This window comes from Lutjanus erythropterus, chromosome 4 (assembly GCF_056507025.1).
Source record: "Lutjanus erythropterus isolate fLutEry1 chromosome 4, fLutEry1.hap2, whole genome shotgun sequence".
Taxonomy (NCBI): domain Eukaryota; kingdom Metazoa; phylum Chordata; class Actinopteri; order Lutjaniformes; family Lutjanidae; genus Lutjanus; species Lutjanus erythropterus.
In genome coordinates this window covers 37,000,791-37,019,666 of record NC_139320.1, presented here as the reverse complement: position 1 = coordinate 37,019,666, position 18,876 = coordinate 37,000,791, and the positions used below count along the sequence as shown (strand labels likewise).

Genomic DNA, 18,876 nt, shown 5'->3' with positions numbered 1-18,876 from the left:
GCTCAGTTTGTATGCATATACAAACATATACCATATGATTACACACTACACATACTCCAATTCTATTAATGTACTGCAATGCTGTTATATTCAAGAAAAGTCTTAGATTACTGTTTTAAAGACTGACTGTGACTTTTCATATTTTTATTTATATTTTAAACACCAGAGCTTGTAGGAACTTTTTTGCATTTGGAGACAACATAAAATGGGTTAGTGTATCTTCAAGTCCATGTCAGCTCCAGAAAGGAAAAACAGAATAATTACAATGATTTGATGATGAATGCCAATAGTCTGAACAGTTAGAATAACATACAATAACTTAATCCATGTGGTAAGAGTTTACTGCCTGTATTTTTGTATTGTGTACAGACAAATGATTCATAATGTCTCATGGCATTGTTGCAGTTTTTATGATTCGTTGCCTCGACCCATGATTGCTTTCTTTGTGTTCCTCTCTGGCCTCAGAAGGATTATGTAACATTTGGGTCCAAACAGTGCCGCCAAGAGACCAAAACTGGAGGCCAGGATGGCAAAGACCTCCACCGCATCTGCATATTTGCCTGGTGAGCTGATATAAGCAGGGACAAAGGCCACCCACACAGCACAGAAGATCAGCATGCTGAAAGTGATGAGTTTGGCCTCATTGAAGCTATCTGGAAGATTCCTTGCTATGAATGCAATCAGAAAACTGAGGATAGCCAGTAAACCAATATAACCAAGTAAGACTGCAAAACCAACTGTGGACCCAACTACACACTCAAAAACTATTTTGTCATTGTAGTATTGAGTGTTTTTATGAGGAACTGGTGAGGCAGATACAATCCACACAGTGCAGATTGCTGCCTGAACAGAAGTGAGAACCAGAACTGTTCCTCTCTGCTGCAAAACACCAAACCACTTGAGACTGGCTCCACCTCCTGGCTTGGAGGCCTTGAACACAGCCAGAACCACCATGGTTTTCACCAGGATGCATGAGATGCAAAGCACAAAGCTGATACCAAATGCTGCATGTCTCAGCTGGCATGTCCACAGTCTGGGACGGCCAATAAACAGCAGTGAACACAGGAAACATAATTTAAGTGACAACAATAGCTGGAAACTCAATTCTGAATTGTTGGCACGAACTATAGGTGTTCTGCGATGATAGATGAAGATACTCAGGACAACAGCACAGATACATGTGCCCAACAGTGAGGCAACTGTCAAGCAGATACCCAGAGGTTCATGGTAGGAGAGAAATTCTGTTTTCTTGGAAACACAGTGGTCACGCTGGGGGCTGGGCCAGAAGTCCTCTGGACAACTGGTGCACTCCATGGAGTCTGTGAAAAGTAGGGGCAGTCTGTTTAAATGTTTATATTTAATCTATAAACTGCCATGTTTAAAGTTTAATACCAACCAGTCTCATTGCTGATCTTTCCCTCAGAACAAGGGATGCAGTCAAAACAGCACACAGGTTCCCCTTTCTTTCTGGCCATGCGGGTACCTGGAGGACAGCTCTCACTGCACACTGACCGGGGTGGCTATAGGAAGAAAGAAAATATCTATTATTCTAGATCACAACACCACTACAATCTAGCTATGTGCCAAAAAATAGGTGTCCAAAAATCTGAATGAACCTTTTTTATGTCAAAGTTCCAGAAGACTTTGTCTTCATCAATTGTGAGTTCTTCTCCTTTGAAAGCCGACCTCTTAACCTCACCCACATTCTGAAGTTTAGTTGTTCCATCAGGGAGCCACAGCCAGTTCATGATATCATATACTGGTAAGGCATCACCATTCTCATCAAATGATACTTGATCACCAAATGATGTGGTGAAGTTGACCTTTTCCAAGTAATGCACTAACTATGAATATCAGAAAAAGGCATAGAGTAGAATGAAATAGGACCAAAAAATAGACAAATAAATAAATAAATAAGTAATAATAATAATTAGTGTTTGCACAGATATCACAGTTTGGTCAGTAACCCAGATGCCATTTCTGAGATACTGGGAGGGAAACAACAGAATGGATTCTACGCTGAATATTCAGTTTAAGCCAACTTCAGAGTATCCAAACCATGGAAAAGTTTGGGAGATCATGTAGAAACTGTTATAACTTACAGAGAAGGACTTGATGAATAGGAAAGGGCACAATATTTTGAGAGACTAGCAGTAATAGGCCTGCAGGTACCCACTCCTTAATCTTGGAATCACAACCCGACAATTTTGGCGCCTATCCTGAATTACTGTAATTGTTTACTGAAATGCATACTACACTTATGAACAGAGGAAGAAATAAACATGTCTAATGATTAGGGGTGTGTATCTCACCGACTGAGACCGATTTACATACAGCTCTGGAAAAAAAAAAAAAAGACCACTCTCACAAATGTTTCTTAAATCAGCATCTCTACATGTATGGCAGCCAGTCCATTTCAGTGTTTGTTGGATTCCAAAAAAAGCCTCCTCATTCTACTTATTGAGACACTGATTAGATGATCACCTGAACCAAATCTTATTTTATGAGGAAGATTATGAAAAAAGTGAAAAAGATTGAGATTATCCCACTAATATTGTTTTCTACACTCTTCCTAAGTTAAAATATTAGTGTTGTGTTGTTTAAAAATGAATATAAACGTGTTTTCTTTGCATTATTCGAGGTCCGAAAACACTGCATCTTTTTTATTTTGACCAGTTGTCATTTTCTGCCAATAAATGCACTAAATGGCAATAATATTGCAATATTGTCAGCAGTTTATAGAATAAAACAAAACTGTTCATTTTACTCAAACACGTGTCTATAAATAGTAAAACCAGAGACACTGATCATTTTTCAGTGGTGTCTTAATTTTTTTCCAGAGCTGTATCTTGATAAATGTTCAACAATACGATATATATCTTAAAATTTTTAAATGGCCAATGATTCGGTTTGCGTTATTTAACTTGTGATGCAGTACAATGTCACACAGGAGAGGGGGGAGGGTGTGCTTGTTTTGTGTGAGTGCTGCAGCAGGCGTCCAGTGAGAGCAGTGCAGGCAGAGGCAGGAGGAAACAGAGGAAAGTTACAATGACAGCTCCCTGCTGCCAAAAATGAGACATATGTGTGTCCTAATGAGATGTATCAATACACAAGTGCTGCATCAATTTGTTTCCGATTCATGTTCAGTTTTGTACTGATGCAGGCTGTGTGAACTGATGCAGCCGTATCCTTCACATAAAAGTTTGATACATCGGTTGCATGACAGAATCGTTACACCCATACTAAAGATGCACTTCTGATGAAGTGGAGTCACATCTCTGAATACCAAGTGACAAGATATTGTGTTCTCTGACCAGATGATATTGTTTACTATCACTCAGTGGTAATATCCTTTCAGTTATTTGCTCCATACTTTACAATATGTAATCTCATAACTTTAATTTGATCCTATAATAAAATGTGATTTAGTTGGTGTAAACTGATATCACACCTGCCATGGCTCCAATCCTTTCAAATTGCCACAGCTGTGCCCACTGAAAGGTCCTCTCCCTGGCTCACATTTTAGCATGTCATCAAGGGCATATGCCAGAGCATACACAGCCTTGTACACATTATACTCTGGCCTGAGGTTTGAAATATCCAAATATTCAGTCTCCAAACCCTCTAGAGCTTCCTGTCCAGTGCATAACTTTCCTCCAGCTTCCACCCAATCTGCTGGGGGTGGTGCAAATCTACACTGAAATGTGTATTCCCAAAACTGGTTCACCTGAAATACATTAAAAATACAGATATAAAAACAATATATTATTTTTACAATATCTCACCACATTATAAGGTTAAACATTCACCATGCTATTTCCATAGCTGTTGTTGTAGTGTTGGTCAGGACGTATTTTTAAGAGGAATTTCTTGAGCCCGGGAATTTCTCCTCGATGGATGGCAATGCCCAGTGTGCCAGCCAGGTATGGTATAAGGTGGAGGGTCTGGAAGATAGTAGCTGCTATCCAGGCTTCACTGGCCATCCATTGCAGGCCTGTCACATTCTGCCTCACAACCTGTGCATCATAGCAAATATATAAATTCACAATGCAATGCCACTGAAGTAGTGACTTATTACACAGGTGATGTCTTCTCATATTCATTCATACACAGGTGCTATCCTGTGTTTTAAACAGTATTATGAGCAAAGTGATCATCATAAGTGGATTTCAGTTTAATTATTGAGTACTGTGAGTAAATGCTGGTAACAGGGCCTTTAATGAACAAGTAAACTATAACAAATGAAAACCTATATTGTATTATTATTGTATATTATATAGTATGTTATTGTAACTTAAATGTTTCAGTGTGGCAAATAAAACATTAACTTGTGTGATTAACGTGAGTTTTATTTCATGCCCAACCTCTTCCATGAGGTTCATCATGTGACTCTCATGTGCAAACACGATGACCACACGAGCTGTGGATTTCTTCATCACATCCACGATCCTCCTTATTTCACTTGCGTCATTGCCCCAGGGTAAAACCTCTAAGTAAGCCAAACAACCTTCACCAGACTGGACAAAGTCATTCTGAATGGACTGGGCAGCATGAAGTCCATAGTCATCATCACTGACCAGCAGACCTGCCCAAGTCCAGCCAAAGCGGCTTAGAATCTGGATCATAGCATGCACCTAAATGAATACAGAGTGCAGGGATTAGTGTACAGGTTGGAATAATCTTTCAGTAGAAACCAGGTTTCAAAGTGCATCATGTTTAATTAAACTTTTCAAGGAATAATCTTTTCTCTCTGAGGAATGTTTAACATGCTCTCTTTTCTGGATTTTCACTTTCCTTATAGATGCTCACCTGGAAAGCATCACTTGGGATCGTCCTAAAGAAGGATGGAAACTTGTGCCGATCACTCAGACAGGAACATGTGGCAAAATAACTCACCTGTGAAAGACACAGACTGTACACCCTAAAAACATTCAAAGCCTTCACAATTTCTTTTATCCTTTGATTACTTCATGTTTAGAACTGACATTAAATCTGAAATTACATGTCCTAAAGAATTATTAGATGGCAAGACAGAAAACTTACCATAGGTACTCTGTACAAACCTAAGACACTGGAGACGGAAATAGAACCTGTAGAGGAAGAATCACCCACAATCCCAATGACTGGAGGGGTTCCTACACAGGTCACACCTGATGTAAACTGCTCCTCTTGACCACTGACTAAAGACAACGCTGCACGAAATCCAATTGCTAGTTTGTAACAGTTATCATAAAGACTGTATCCCAGAGTCACATTAGGTAGCAGGTTGGAGTTTCTGTTGATTTCATCAATAGCAAAGGCCATGGTCATGGCATTCCTGAACCCTGGAGTGTCAAAACTAACAAACACACAAAAAGTACCACTGTTTACTGTTGAAGAAAAAAATAATAACAATAAAATAAATAAATAAAAAAAAAAAAATATATATATATATATATATATACACACAGACATAATTAATGGGATTAATTTTTCCAAACAAACATTCTAAAACTTAAACTCAAAAATTACATAATATGTAAATAACATAAATAAGCACAAATATACAATGTAAGTCTTTCTGAGTAATATCATGGGAATACATTCTACTACTTGCTGTTTCCCTGACAGACTCACCCATGGCAGATTGGCTGTTGTGGCTCTGAGGTAAAAGACAGGTCAGGAAAGACAGAAAAAAAGTGGATCTCAAACAGCCCACCTAGAACCACATCTCCATCCTTGTGCATCCCATTTAGATGAAACTGTCCTTGTATCTGACAGGAGGAGGAATTAAAAGGGGAGGACACAGAAGAAGAAAAGTAGGAACACAACAACATGAAATACATGAGCAAGAGCAATTTGAAAAATGTCCCCATGACTTTCCTCCTGCTTTTTGAGTGAAGCCAGTTTGATTATGATGTCAACCCTTTTATTGATTTACACTATTGTTTAATCTTACACACCACCCATCAATGTGTAAGCAAAATAAGGGGCAGGGCCTAAAATGTATTTCATTTCATACTGATTGTGTTTTAAGGCAGAATTAATTTGTGCACTTAAAGACGTCTAACCAAGGTAATGTTAGTCACCTTTTCAACCCATATTTAAGTTGTGGATGACCGAAAGGATTGAGGTCCAGTGAATTTTTTTATGGCAGTCATATTATGTTTATTTACTTAATTATTTTAATGTCATAATGTGGATTTTCACATGTAAGTTAATACATTATATTATTTCACCTCCCGGTAAAATGATTACATGCATTGTTATAAAATACAAGTTTTGTTCAAACCCTAACCCTAACCCTCACTGAAATTCCCCTTTCATTTATCCAGCAAGTTGAACATGTCCACACAGTAACTCTCAGGACCACAAAGTGATGTTGAGATGCTTTACTTGTATAAACAGTGTGAAACTGAAAAATACACAAACAACAATAGTGGTAAATGTCACTTACATCTTATTACATTGCATGAGCATGACCAGCAGTTAAGTATTAAGCAGGGTAAGTATTAAACAAGATAAGTATTACAGTATTAATGGAGAATTAATGAACTGATCTGTTAGGACATACTGTATACACAAATCAAAAATAGTAAATCACAAAGTAATAAAAATAAATAAACACCATAACATAAATGTGGTCAAGAAATGTACTCATATCAAAGGTACATCATCTCACAATTTATAAACTTGCAGGTAATGCCTTCTCAAAGATAGTAAAGGATGAACCCACATCAGCTTCACTGGAGCACATGTGGCATTTTCAGTTTGCTTGGACTAACTTCCTGTTACATTGGAAATACAAAGTCAGTGCTCAAACAATGCACTACAGTAAATGACCAGCAGAAGTCACCAGAGAACAATGAATAACTGGCAGGGCCAGAACAAGTTTAAAACCTGAATGGATATAAGAGCAACTTTGTGCTGAGTATAATCCCAAATTTGTATCCATGACAACCAAATTAAATTTCACCAAATGCCCAGTCAGTCTTGGATTTCACTATCACACATTACTACAGTTCAATCTAATATCCACTTGCTGGTAACAGCATACAAGCACATTTTGTGAAATATTGTCTGATGAAGTGCTATCAGTCTGGGATGGAAGATGAATGGCTGCAATCTGTCATCCAGTATCCAAGTCCTCTGGGATACAGCCTTGGTTTTCTTCCAACTAGAGTGTAATTGTGTACTCCACCAATACATTAAAGCCTGGGCTTAAGCAAGGATCTCCAAATGTACCCATTTACATGTTGAGTTGCGATTGGAGACAAGATATGTACCTGCAGAAGAGTCCTAGCATGTGTCAATGGTTTGTTTGACCCCCTCTCCTATCACTTTATAAGGGAAACTTTTAAAAGAATATCTTCTGACTGGGATGCTCCCCTCCAAACAGAAAGGAAGACTGAATGGAGTACTTAGAAAGACTCCTCCTTCAACACTTGCCTTGCAGGGAAGCTGGTTTCACGAGATCATCAGATCACACAAGATCACACAAGATCACAGGAGAATCCATCTTGCCAGGCTCCAAGCTATCTGTTTGTGTCCAGACCAAGGGTGATGTGAGCCAATCAATGTCTTCGCAGGGACTACTGGCAGCTACAGGCATGGTTTTAGGTGCACCAACAGCGAGAAGAATGCATGAAAACGACTTGTCACGAGCAAACAATGGCGGCTTCTGAAGAGTTTAGCGTAGATACAGTGATAGCATCAATTATATCAGAACTGGAGAGTATTTCTCCATGAAAAGAAGAACAAAGCATGGCGCTGAAAGCTTTTATTGATGGAAAATATGTCAACAGCACTGCGGTATTTGTTGCATCTTGACTGAACCAATCACAAGTTGATAGCTCTAAAAACAGGCGTGAATGCACTTAAGACAAAGGTGGTCTGGGCTGCATTATAAACAATCAACAGTGTATTTCAAAGCAAAACTACAAATTCAGTTGTTCACCAATACCATCATATTAAAGAGCAAAACAATAAGAAGAAGCCACAACAACAGGCAAAATGGATTCTCATGCTAGAGTACACATGAAACACTGATATTCTCTAGCTGCTCTCTCTCAAATGGTGATTTACCAAGTTTCCTAATGGACTAATAGTTTTACTTGTTGCTAAAGTAACCACTAACTGTTAGCTTGTGAGTTCATTTAACTATTCAGTTTGCGGTCCTAATAGTAGCTGGGCATAGAGGGAGTGTTGGGGTTTAAACCGCTAGCACAGGATCTTTGGACTGCCAAGCAGAAGATGTTGAATAAAGCTAATTAGGCTAGCTAACTAAGCTAATTTGCTAACAGGTCTGTCACCTCAAAATTGCTGTAAGGCAGGAGTTTTGTTCTCACTGTTCTTGTTTTTTCTTAGCTGCCACAGTTTATCTAGACAATTAACTTCTTTCAAGGGTCAGAGGATCAACACAACTATGTTACGGAGATACAGTGTGGACATGAAGACCCTTTTAAACCTGACGCAGGGGTGTATGTTAGATATTGACCCATTAAACTGCTTGCTCCCTTCATTTGAGTGAGACAGCTGGAGGTTGCTGTGGAAGTGACAGGGGGAAGTGGCAGTGACTACAGTGGTGAGCTGGTGAGTAAATCAACTTTTCTGCTACGGGACAGCCCCCTTCCCTTCCCTCAAAAAAGTGCATATTCAACCAAATTAAGTAGAGTACAAAATCACTGGTAAGTTACAGGCTGTACTCAGGCTGTGTCAGGGTACAGCATCCATTTATATAATGAGTAGGATAAGTCCATGTTAATTAGTCTAACTTCTAATTAGCCTCATTTCCTTTCCATTTTGTGGGCAAACCTGGAAGCTCCATCCTCTCTAAATACTGATCACTTATGTTGACTTTACTAACACACAAAATGACCATAACGATAGTATATCTAAATTATATCTGATGATATTTATAAGTGTTGTGAAACATCAATTTGTGGTTTAAAAATTTGTCTACAGCATACAGAGGTCAGAATAATAATCACTCAGAAATTGAAGATATGGTAATAGATGCCAATACCTAGAGCATTTTAACTTCCTGGCCAGTCTGTGTTTAAGACTACAATAATCAGTGAAATTTCAAATACTAATAAATATAATGATGTTTGTGGTCAACCAAAAATGTGTGGTAGTGGTAACAGATTTAATCTTCAAATACATGAATCAGGCATCATTCATGCTTTCTCAATATCTTAACAATAGTGTTGATATTTAGCTATTGCCTATTGCCTTTTGTAATGTGTAGAAAATATGAATACATTCTTTCTAATGACATTAAGTGCAATTTTTATGACTCAGTGGCCCGGCCCATGATTGCTTTTTTTGTGTTCCTCTCTGGTCTCAGCAGGATTATGTAACATTTGGGTCCAAACAGTGCCAACAGGAGGCCAAAACTGGAGGCCAGGATGGCAAAGACCTCCACTGCATCTGCATATTTACCTGGTGAGCTGATATAAGCAGGGACAAAGGCCACCCACACAGCACAGAAGATCAGCATGCTGAAAGTGATGAGTTTGGCCTCATTGAAGCTATCTGGAAGATTCCTTGATATAAATGCAATCAGAAAACTGAGTATAGCCAGTGAGCCAATATAGCCCAGTAAAACTGCAAAACCAACTGCTGACCCAACTACACACTCAAAAACTATTTTGTCATTGTAGTATTGAGTGTTTTTATGAGGAACTGGTGAGGCAGATACAAGCCAGGCAGTGCAGATTGCTGCCTGAACAGAAGTAAGAACAATAACTGTTCCTCTCTGCTGCATAACACCAAACCACTTCAGGCTGGCTCCACCTCCTGGCTTGGAGGCCTTGAACACTGCCAGAACCACCATGGTTTTCACCAGGATGCATGAGATGCAAAGCACAAAGCTGATCCCAAATGCTGCATGTCTCAGCTGGCATGTCCACAGTCTGGGACGACCGATAAACAGCAGTGAACACAGGAAACAGAAGGTAAGTGACAGCAATATTTGGAAACTCAGCTCTGAATTGTTGGCACGTACTATAGGTGTTCTACGATGATAGATAAAGATGCCCAGAACAACAGCACAGATACATGTGCCCAGCAATGAGGTGACTGTCAAGCAGATACCCAGAGGCTCATTGTAGGAGAGGAACTCTATTTTCTTAGGAACACAACGGTTCTGCCGGGGGCTGGGCCAGAAGTTTTCCAGACAACTGGTACACTCCAAGGAGTCTATGAAAATAAAAAGAAAGTCTAAAGATGCATGTTTCTATTCTATCTACAAGTTGCAATGTTTTTAACTAAATACCAACCTGTATTATTGCTGATCTTTCCCTCAGAACAAGGGATGCAGTCAAAACAGCACACAGGTTCCCCTTTCTTTCTAGCCATGCGGGTCCCTGGAGGACAGCTCTCACTGCACACTGACCGGGGTGGCTATAGGGAGAAAAAAAATATCTATTATTCTAGATTACAACACCACCATAATCTAGCTATGTGCCAAACAGTAGGTGTCCAAAAATCTGAATGAACCTTTTTTATGTCAAAGTTCCAGAAGATTTTGTCTTCATCAATTGTGAGTTCTTCTCCATTGAAGGCCGATCTCTTAACATCACCCACATTCTGAAGTTTAGTTCTTCCATCAGGGAGCCACAACCAGTTCATGATATCATATATTGGTAAGGCATCACCATTCTCATCAAATGACACTTGATCACCAAATGATGTGGTGAAGTTGACCTTTTCCAAGTAATACACCAACTATGAATATTAGAATAAGGGATAGAGGAAAAACAAAGGGGATAGATTAACAAAGATGTACATATGACTATGGTGAATACAGCAGTACCCGGTATTCAATATGACAACAATTCCATCAAAGCATGTCCTTTAAAGTGGAGTTGTGTTGCTGCATGCCAAGTGACAAGTTATTGTGTTCTGTAATATTATTATTCATATTATTCATATTATTGTTATGTAATATTATTATGTACATAATATTATTCACTACTATTACCCGGCAGAAGGGAAAATCCTTTCAGCTATTTGCTTGGCACTGTGATTTGTAATTCCATAACTTGTCATACAATATAAACTGCATGAAATACTTAGGATAATACTTAGCATAGGATTTAGTCATGTAAACTGATATCACACCTGCCATGGCTCCAATCCTTTCAAATTGCCACAGCTGTGCCCACTGAAAGGCCCTCTCCCTGGCTCACACTGCAGCATGTCATGAAGGGCATATGCCAGAGCATACACAGCCTTGTACACATTATACTCTGGCCTGAGGTTTGAAATGTCCAAAAACTCAGTCTCTACATTCTCTAGATCTTCCTGTCCAGTGCATAATGCTCCTCCACCTTCTACCCAACCTCTTGGAGGTGGTACAAAGCTACACCGAAATGTGTATTCCCAAAACTGTTTCACCTGAAATGCATTAAAAAAACACATTAACACAAATAAAGACAGTATATTACTCTTGGAATTTGTCATTAGATTGTTAGGTTAAACATGCACCATGCTATTTCCATAGCTGTTGTTGTGGTGGTCAGGACGTATTTGTAGGAGGTATTTCTTGAGCCCTGGAATTTCCCCTCGATGAATGGCGATGCCCAGTGTGCCAGCCAGATGTGGCATAAGATGGGGGGTCTGGAACATAGTAGCTGCTATCCAGGCTTCACTGGCAATCCACTGCAGGCCTGTCACATTCTGCCTCACCACCTGTGCATCATACCAAATATATGAATCCCTAATGCAAAGCCACTGAAGTAATGTTATATTACACACAGTTTACACAGTTCATGTCTTGTCTTTTTCATTCATATGCACATGTTAACATGTGTTATATGCATCATTGTGACCAAGATGATGCATGTATCAAAACTGGATGTCACTGTAATTGTTGTGAGCAAATGATCTCCTGCCAACAGCACCTTTAACAAATATGTCTAAGTAAATTAATCTGTTTTTTCATGTACTAAAAGGTTATTAAAACTTAGAGATTTAAATTTAACAAATGGAACATTGAATTGTGCAATTAAATTAAGATACAGTTGCATTTCAAGTCCAACCTCATCAATTAGATTAATCATGTGGCTCTCATGTGCAAACACAATGACCACACGAGCTGTAGATTTCTTCACCACATCCACAATCCTCTGTAACTGAGCTTGGTCATTGCTCCAAGGCAAAACCTGAAAGTAGGCCAGACAACCTTCACCAGACTGAACAAAGTCAGATTGGAAGGATCGGGCAGCGTGGAGTCCATAGTCATCATCACTGATCAGCAGACCTGCCCAAGTCCAGCCAAAGTGTTTTAAAATCTGAATCATAGCACGGACCTAAGTGAATACAGAGTGAAGAAATGAATCTACAGGCTGAAATTATTTTCAAGTGAAAAACCTGTTAAACAGGTTTCACCATAGATGATGTTTAATTATGCCTTTCAGGGAATATACTTCTCACTGCAGTGAAGGGGCAAGATCTCTGAGAAATGTTTAACTGCACGTGCTTTCTTTTATACATTTTCATTTTGCTGACAGATGGTCACCTGGAAAGCGTCACTTGGAATCGTCCTGAAGAAGGATGGAAACTTTTGCCGGTCACTCAGACAGGAACATGTGGCAAAATAACTCACCTGTGAAAGACAAGACTGTACATATTAAGAACAGAAAGATTTTGAAAGATTTTAATGGCGCATTTAAACTATTGTGAGGTTGATTACTTCATGTTTACAACTGACATTAAGAATGAAATGAAATAAAATTGTTTTAAAAGGAATTATTAGATGGTAAGGTATAAAACTTACCATAGGTACTCTGTACAAACCCAAGACACTGGAGATGGCAATAGAATGTGTAGAGGATGGGTCACCCACAATCCCTATGACTGGAGGGGTTCCTACACAGGTCTTGTCTAATATAAACTGCTCCTCTTGACCACTGACTAAGGACAATGCTGCACGGAATCCAATCCCTAGTTTAACACAGTTATCATAAAGGCTGTATCCCAGAGTCACATTAGGTAGCAGGTTGGTGTTTTTGTTGATCTCATCAATAGCAAAGGCCATGGTCATGGCATTCCTGAATGCTGGGGTGTCAAATCTAACACACGCACACACACACAAAAGTACAACAGGATACAGTAACTGTAGACTTTGCAAACACTTAAGACAGTTCAATAGTGACAAATATTCTAAAACTTAAACTGCAAAGGAAGTAATATGTAAATAATATAAATCAGCACAAATACAGTGTAAGTCTTTCAGAAAACATTCTACTAATGGGATTGATTTTCCCCAGTTTGTTGTTTCCCTGACAGACTCACCCATGGCAGATTGGCTGTTGTGGCTCTGAGGTAAAAGACAGGTCAGGAAAGACAGAAAAAAAGTGGATCTCAAACAGCCCACCTAGAACCACATCTCCATCCTTGTGCATCCCATTTAGATGAAACTGTCCTTGTATCTGACAGGAGGAGGAATTAAAAGGGGAGGCCACAGAAGAAGAAAAGTAGGAACACAACAACATGAAATACATGAGCAAGAGCAATTTGAAAAATGTCCTCATGACTTTCCTCCTGCTTTTTGACTGAAGCCAGTTTGATTGTTATGTCAACCCTTTTATTGATTTGCACTATTGTTTAATCTTACGCACCACCCATCAATGTGTAAGCAAAATAAGGGGCAGGGCCTAAAATGTATTTCATTTCATACTGACTGTGTTGTAAAGCAGAATTAATTTATGCACTTAAAGACATCTAACCTTTTCAACCCATATTTAAGTTGTGGATGACCATAAGGATTGAGGTCGAGTTATGTTTATTTAATTATTTCAATGTCATATTTTGGATTTTGACTTAGTTAGCTAATAAAATACATTATTTCACCTCCCAGTAAAACGACTACATGTACTGTGTCAAGAAATGGATATCCCCAGGACAACAGCACAGGTACATGTGCCGAGCAATGAAGCAGCTGTCAAGCAGATACCCAGAGGCTCATGGTAGGAGAGGAACTCTGTTTTCTTCAGAACACAGTGGTCACGCTAGGGACTGCGTCAGAAATCGTGCAAACAAAGAAAAGAAAGACAGTCTTGAAATAAATGTTTACATTATTGACTATCTTTTGCCCGGCATAATGTGGAGCACAGAGCAGCCCAGCTGTCATTGGTATTTTCTGACCAATGCAGTTGCCCAGCCCCCATGTTTTGTCAAAGCAAGTGTACTTTCACCCATCTGTGTGCATATGGGTGTGTTGGTCTTAAAATGAGGTGTGGTCAGGTACATTGCTATCTTGAGGCAACAGAAAGCAATTGCACCCATGACCAAAAACAACTTGGTCTAAAGTCAGTGCTGCAGTATTTTTTCTACTATTTAAAGGATGCATTAGTCAGACAGTAAGATGTGCCTACATAGAGATAACACACTTTCTGATCATTAAGTCATCTTTTATGATATCGAGCAGCTTCAGCTTTCCAGGTGATTGTGTTGTAGTGATGTGAGTCATTTTCTTTCATGATTTGCTTTAATATCTGAGAGGTTGTTTTCAGTAATTAATGTACTGTAGTAACATTTCCATGTGCGCTGAAATATTACATCGGTCTAGCCTAGTCTAGTAGTATAAAAAGAATCCCAGCACACCAGACCTTCATGTGAAGTGCAACCTGATCTCTGACAATATGCCAAAGATTCAACCGCAGACCAAAGTGCTGATCATCAAGAGCCTGAAGACCAAGTCTGCTGCTGAGGTGGCAGACATCTTTAATGTATCCAAATGTCAAGTGGAGAGGATAAGAAAAACATTTGAAGAAACTGGTCATGTTCATGACAAGCCCAGCTCAGGCAGACCCCCGTAAGACACCTGTTCGAGAGGACCGTTTGTTGCTTCGTCAGTCCAGGGCCAGCCCTTTTTCAACCGCAGCGGAGCTACATGAGAACTGGTCACCAGAAACCCCTGTATCTACAAGAACAGTTTGTTGAATTCTCTCACGCAGTGGTCTCCATGGCCGAATTAGTGATCAGAAACCAGCAATTAACAGCAGAATTGAACAATATTAGCTCTAGCTAGAGGGCTTTGCCTTATATATAAGCCATTAAGTTATTATTTGTTGTTCCTACAACTCGGATAAGTGACAAGACTTTTATCAGGGACTGTAGATGTATATTACAATTACCCTCAGTCTTCATTACATTAAAAGCACATTGGAAAGTGACATTTTAATGGTATTAAGAGTAAGAATGATTACACAAAGCCAAAAAACACTAGAAGACCTATTTAAGTGTATATGTGAGCATTCAGTGTTGGTGAAGGTACTTTGAAAGGAGATTTGCAAACTGCCAATGACCTCACATGGAAATTTGAACTACAACAAAGCTACACTCAGGGAAAGCATAGCTTTGTTAACTAAAGGTACTTAGAAAAATTAGCTCAAACTACTTTGTAAAACATGATCAAACTGATAATTTATATGTTTTATAACGAAAAATAATAAAGAAAAGTCATACATAAATTAAAACAATATCCACGGTAAAGTGCAAGGAGCATTAACTTTGGTTGTGTGTACAATGTCCACCATTTTTTAAAATTTAATTAAGAAAAAATAACATTTAACAAAATAAGAAGCTCATGGTCCACCCAGGGAGGAATCTCTCACGTAAACAGGAACAACACATAATTATAATAATTATTATAATCAAGAGTCATATCAGGGCCCTGGTGTTTGGCGTGTTGGCACAATGGAATGACTTTCTGGGAAACTTGCAGAAGAATTGTAATACATACAGCAGAGAGTACAAGTATACAAGTATACAAGTGTTTGAACACCACAATCTAAAACTGGATATTGAGCTTCACAAACCCAGCCTCATCCTGTTCACACTGTACACTTTTTATACTCAGCCTTCTTTGCCTGGGTGTCAAGAGCCAGTTAATAAACAAACACTAATGATATTTATCTGATAAAATAAATACATTAAATAAAATGACAAAAATTCAAAGGCCCATAACTTATCTTTCTTTCAAATTATTTGTTTTTAAATTAACTGACATTTAAGTTAGTAACTACATTAATTTGGTACAAAGATTGACACTATGACAGATACATAAGATATAAATAAGATCTTTAATAACTGTGACTGTGTTTTAGCTGTAAATGCTTAGGTAATATTGGTTTCTGCTTAAGGGCGGGTTACACTATCATGTGCTTGGCACACTGGAGTAAAAACCACTTGTGCCTAAGAATGACTGGTCGAAGCACAGACTCTGTGGCGCAATTGGCCTGTCTGCACAAGACAGCAACTAAGCACACACAGTTGTATCCACCATCACAAAACATGTTCATTAATGTCAAGTCTTTTCCCCACACAAGAGTGTGGATTAGTAAAGTTTGCTTTGAAAATATTCTCTATCAGCAATAAATATTGAAGTTAAAAGCATGTGTGTGTCTCATGCTTGGCTGAGGCACTGACGCACATCCCCACAATCATAAAACACCTTTCATTTATGTTAAATAGCCATGCATATGTGTGTCTCTGAAGTTAATCTGACTAATAAGGAATAAGGAATTATTATTATAATTATAAAGCCTAAAAAATCTCAACAGACCTCCAAAGTGCTCTTAGGAGGGAACCATAGCCCATCACTTAGCAGCTGGAGCAGTTTGTGTTGTGATTTACATATAGCCAGTAGATAACCCATTCATAATTTTGTGCACAGGTTAATCAAACTTCAGAAAAACTTTCTGTTTCTGTTTTCTCCACCCACAGTAGTGTTAACAGGACAGGGGAGTGGGAGGAGGAGATGGGGAAGAGGAGGAAGACAAGGAGGAAATGGAGCTGACACGGCTGAAAAGCTGCTCTGCAATCCGGCTCATCTGCGCATTCTGAAGGAGGCTTGTGGTTCCATAACAAATTTGCTTTTGTCAGTATGGCAGCCTGCTGAGAAGGGCTCTCATACTACGTATAAATGGCCCCTTAAGAGCCTGACTTTTTAATAACTTCTCTCTTCTCACAGGGGGTCCCATGCTCATACTCAACTTTTTGTTGTTTTACAAGTTACCAAGCTAATCTTTTTTTCTGTTTTTTCTGTAACTGAAAGCATCCATGAAAGCATATGGAGTACCACGAAACACTCCAGTTACTACCCATACCTTGCACTTCATTCTGGACAACAGAGGACAAAAAAAGATGTGTTGTCTCTCACTGTATTCACTGTAAAAACCCAAATCACCAGCAGGTTCATTTCAACTACATTTATAAGACCTATCTCACTCAGAGGAAAGCTTGTCTCATGAAACAGTTATCATTGCCAACATGCACCTTATGCACAGATGGACTCATGTGTTCCTACATGCATATGTATGGGGAATGCAAGGATGTGAACATTTTTTGGGGTGCAGTTTGTGCTACTCTGTTTGATGGTCTGGCTTTAACAGTGGCATGCTCTCCCACCTTGCTACTCTTGCTACTCCTTGAAGACTGACTTGAGAATTAAATTTTCCATTTTAGTGTTTTTTATAGATCGTTCTGGTCTTCAGCTGCAGCAGCCTGGATGTCTGACAAAGTACAGTGTTTCAACAGAATATGAGTGAGAATGAGTGTTATAGGCAGTAGATGTAGTAGGTGACACAAATGGGGTGAAGACAGGCCAAGGAGGGTTTTGTACTGACTAGTGAATATTACAATGTGTAAGGATGACAGGTTAACAGAAGAGTGTAGAGTGCCGTGGCATTCAGAACTTTTTCCTAAAAGTATCCACCAGATTCCTGGCCATAGGCAGCCTGATGGATGCAGCCAAGCCACACAATAGTGCAATGTAGGCACCACCATCTCTTGTGGTTTAGCCCACCAACTAAAGTGTGTACCATGTGCTCAGCCAGCACATTAGAGATTTAGAGGCTAGATGAGAGCCAGTGATGACTGTCCGCCCTACTGAATTATGTGCAGATGCTGGTCAGCAAAGGTACTATCTCTACCCAGACCCCTCCATCTACTCCCTGATCATCAGATCTGCAGCTGAGCACCGCTACAGAACATCATCTTCTTTTTCTGATGGTCAATTCCTGCCTGGCAGTGAAAACAGCAATTGACAGAATATCTCACCAATGGTAGACAAGGTAAGCATTCTGTCTTAACTGACGAGATATCTCGTCAATGTCAAGGAAAGAGTTAAGAAGTGTGTACATGAATGGGTCCAAGGCAACACTGAAGCACCTTCACTTGAATACATTCTGTTGCCTGACCCACGGGTTAACCACAGTGCCTGTATCACTACCAGTGGGTCATTTTAGCATCTCTGTTCACTGAATCCATCATTTAAATGGCAAAGGCAGGCACACCTGGCTTTTGAAGGGAAGGGGAGATGGCATTGATTGATTTCATTCATGTTATGCCCAATTAATTGATTAAATACAACCCCTTTGTGCCTTGCGCCCCTAAATAGGGCTGCTAAGGTTGGATGATTGGTCTAATATATTGTTAATGTCATAGTCTGAACACACTCCTAGTCAGTGGCACACAGAAGGCTACACATGCACCAAGAAGAAATGAAAAGAAACCAGTGAATTTAGGATTTATTTGGACCAAAGGTGGTAATTGTTGGAAAAACAGAGTATATATATAGTTTGTTTTTTTATCCAACCCTGTAACTCATGCCTACTTTTCATGCCAAATCACTATAGAATTATGGGCTGCACTGAAGCTACATCAAGGTACAGCCTCAATGTCTATATTCCTTCTATATTCCTTGTTTTCCTTGATAGATGTTTGTGAGCAAACCTGGATATACCATCCCTTGTCAAAGAACTACAGTGAGTGCAATTTGCTGCATGTCTTACTCACCACTTATGTTTACTTTACAAACAAAGAATGTCCATGCAAAGCCTTTCAAGTGTTTTGGCATCCATATGTGTAGTATGTGTGTACATT

At 39.2% G+C, this 18,876-nt stretch overlaps 1 protein-coding gene across 1 annotated transcript; it reads right to left on the bottom strand.

The window, feature by feature from the left end:
• Positions 1-408: 408 nt before the first annotated feature.
• Positions 409-13,391, bottom strand: LOC146328913 (vomeronasal type-2 receptor 1-like). Its single transcript, XM_084716572.1, has 18 exons — positions 13,282-13,391; positions 12,764-13,058; positions 12,506-12,592; positions 12,027-12,296; positions 11,473-11,676; positions 11,107-11,382; positions 10,483-10,710; positions 10,263-10,386; positions 9,989-10,182; positions 5,617-5,753; positions 5,044-5,338; positions 4,810-4,896; positions 4,365-4,634; positions 3,810-4,016; positions 3,452-3,727; positions 1,617-1,844; positions 1,397-1,520; positions 409-1,319 (listed from the first exon to the last, which is right to left on the bottom strand). The coding sequence occupies exons 1-18, from the start codon at positions 13,389-13,391 to the stop codon at positions 409-411; spliced, it is 4,323 nt and encodes a 1,440-aa protein (XP_084572698.1).
• Positions 13,392-18,876: the final 5,485 nt, after the last annotated feature.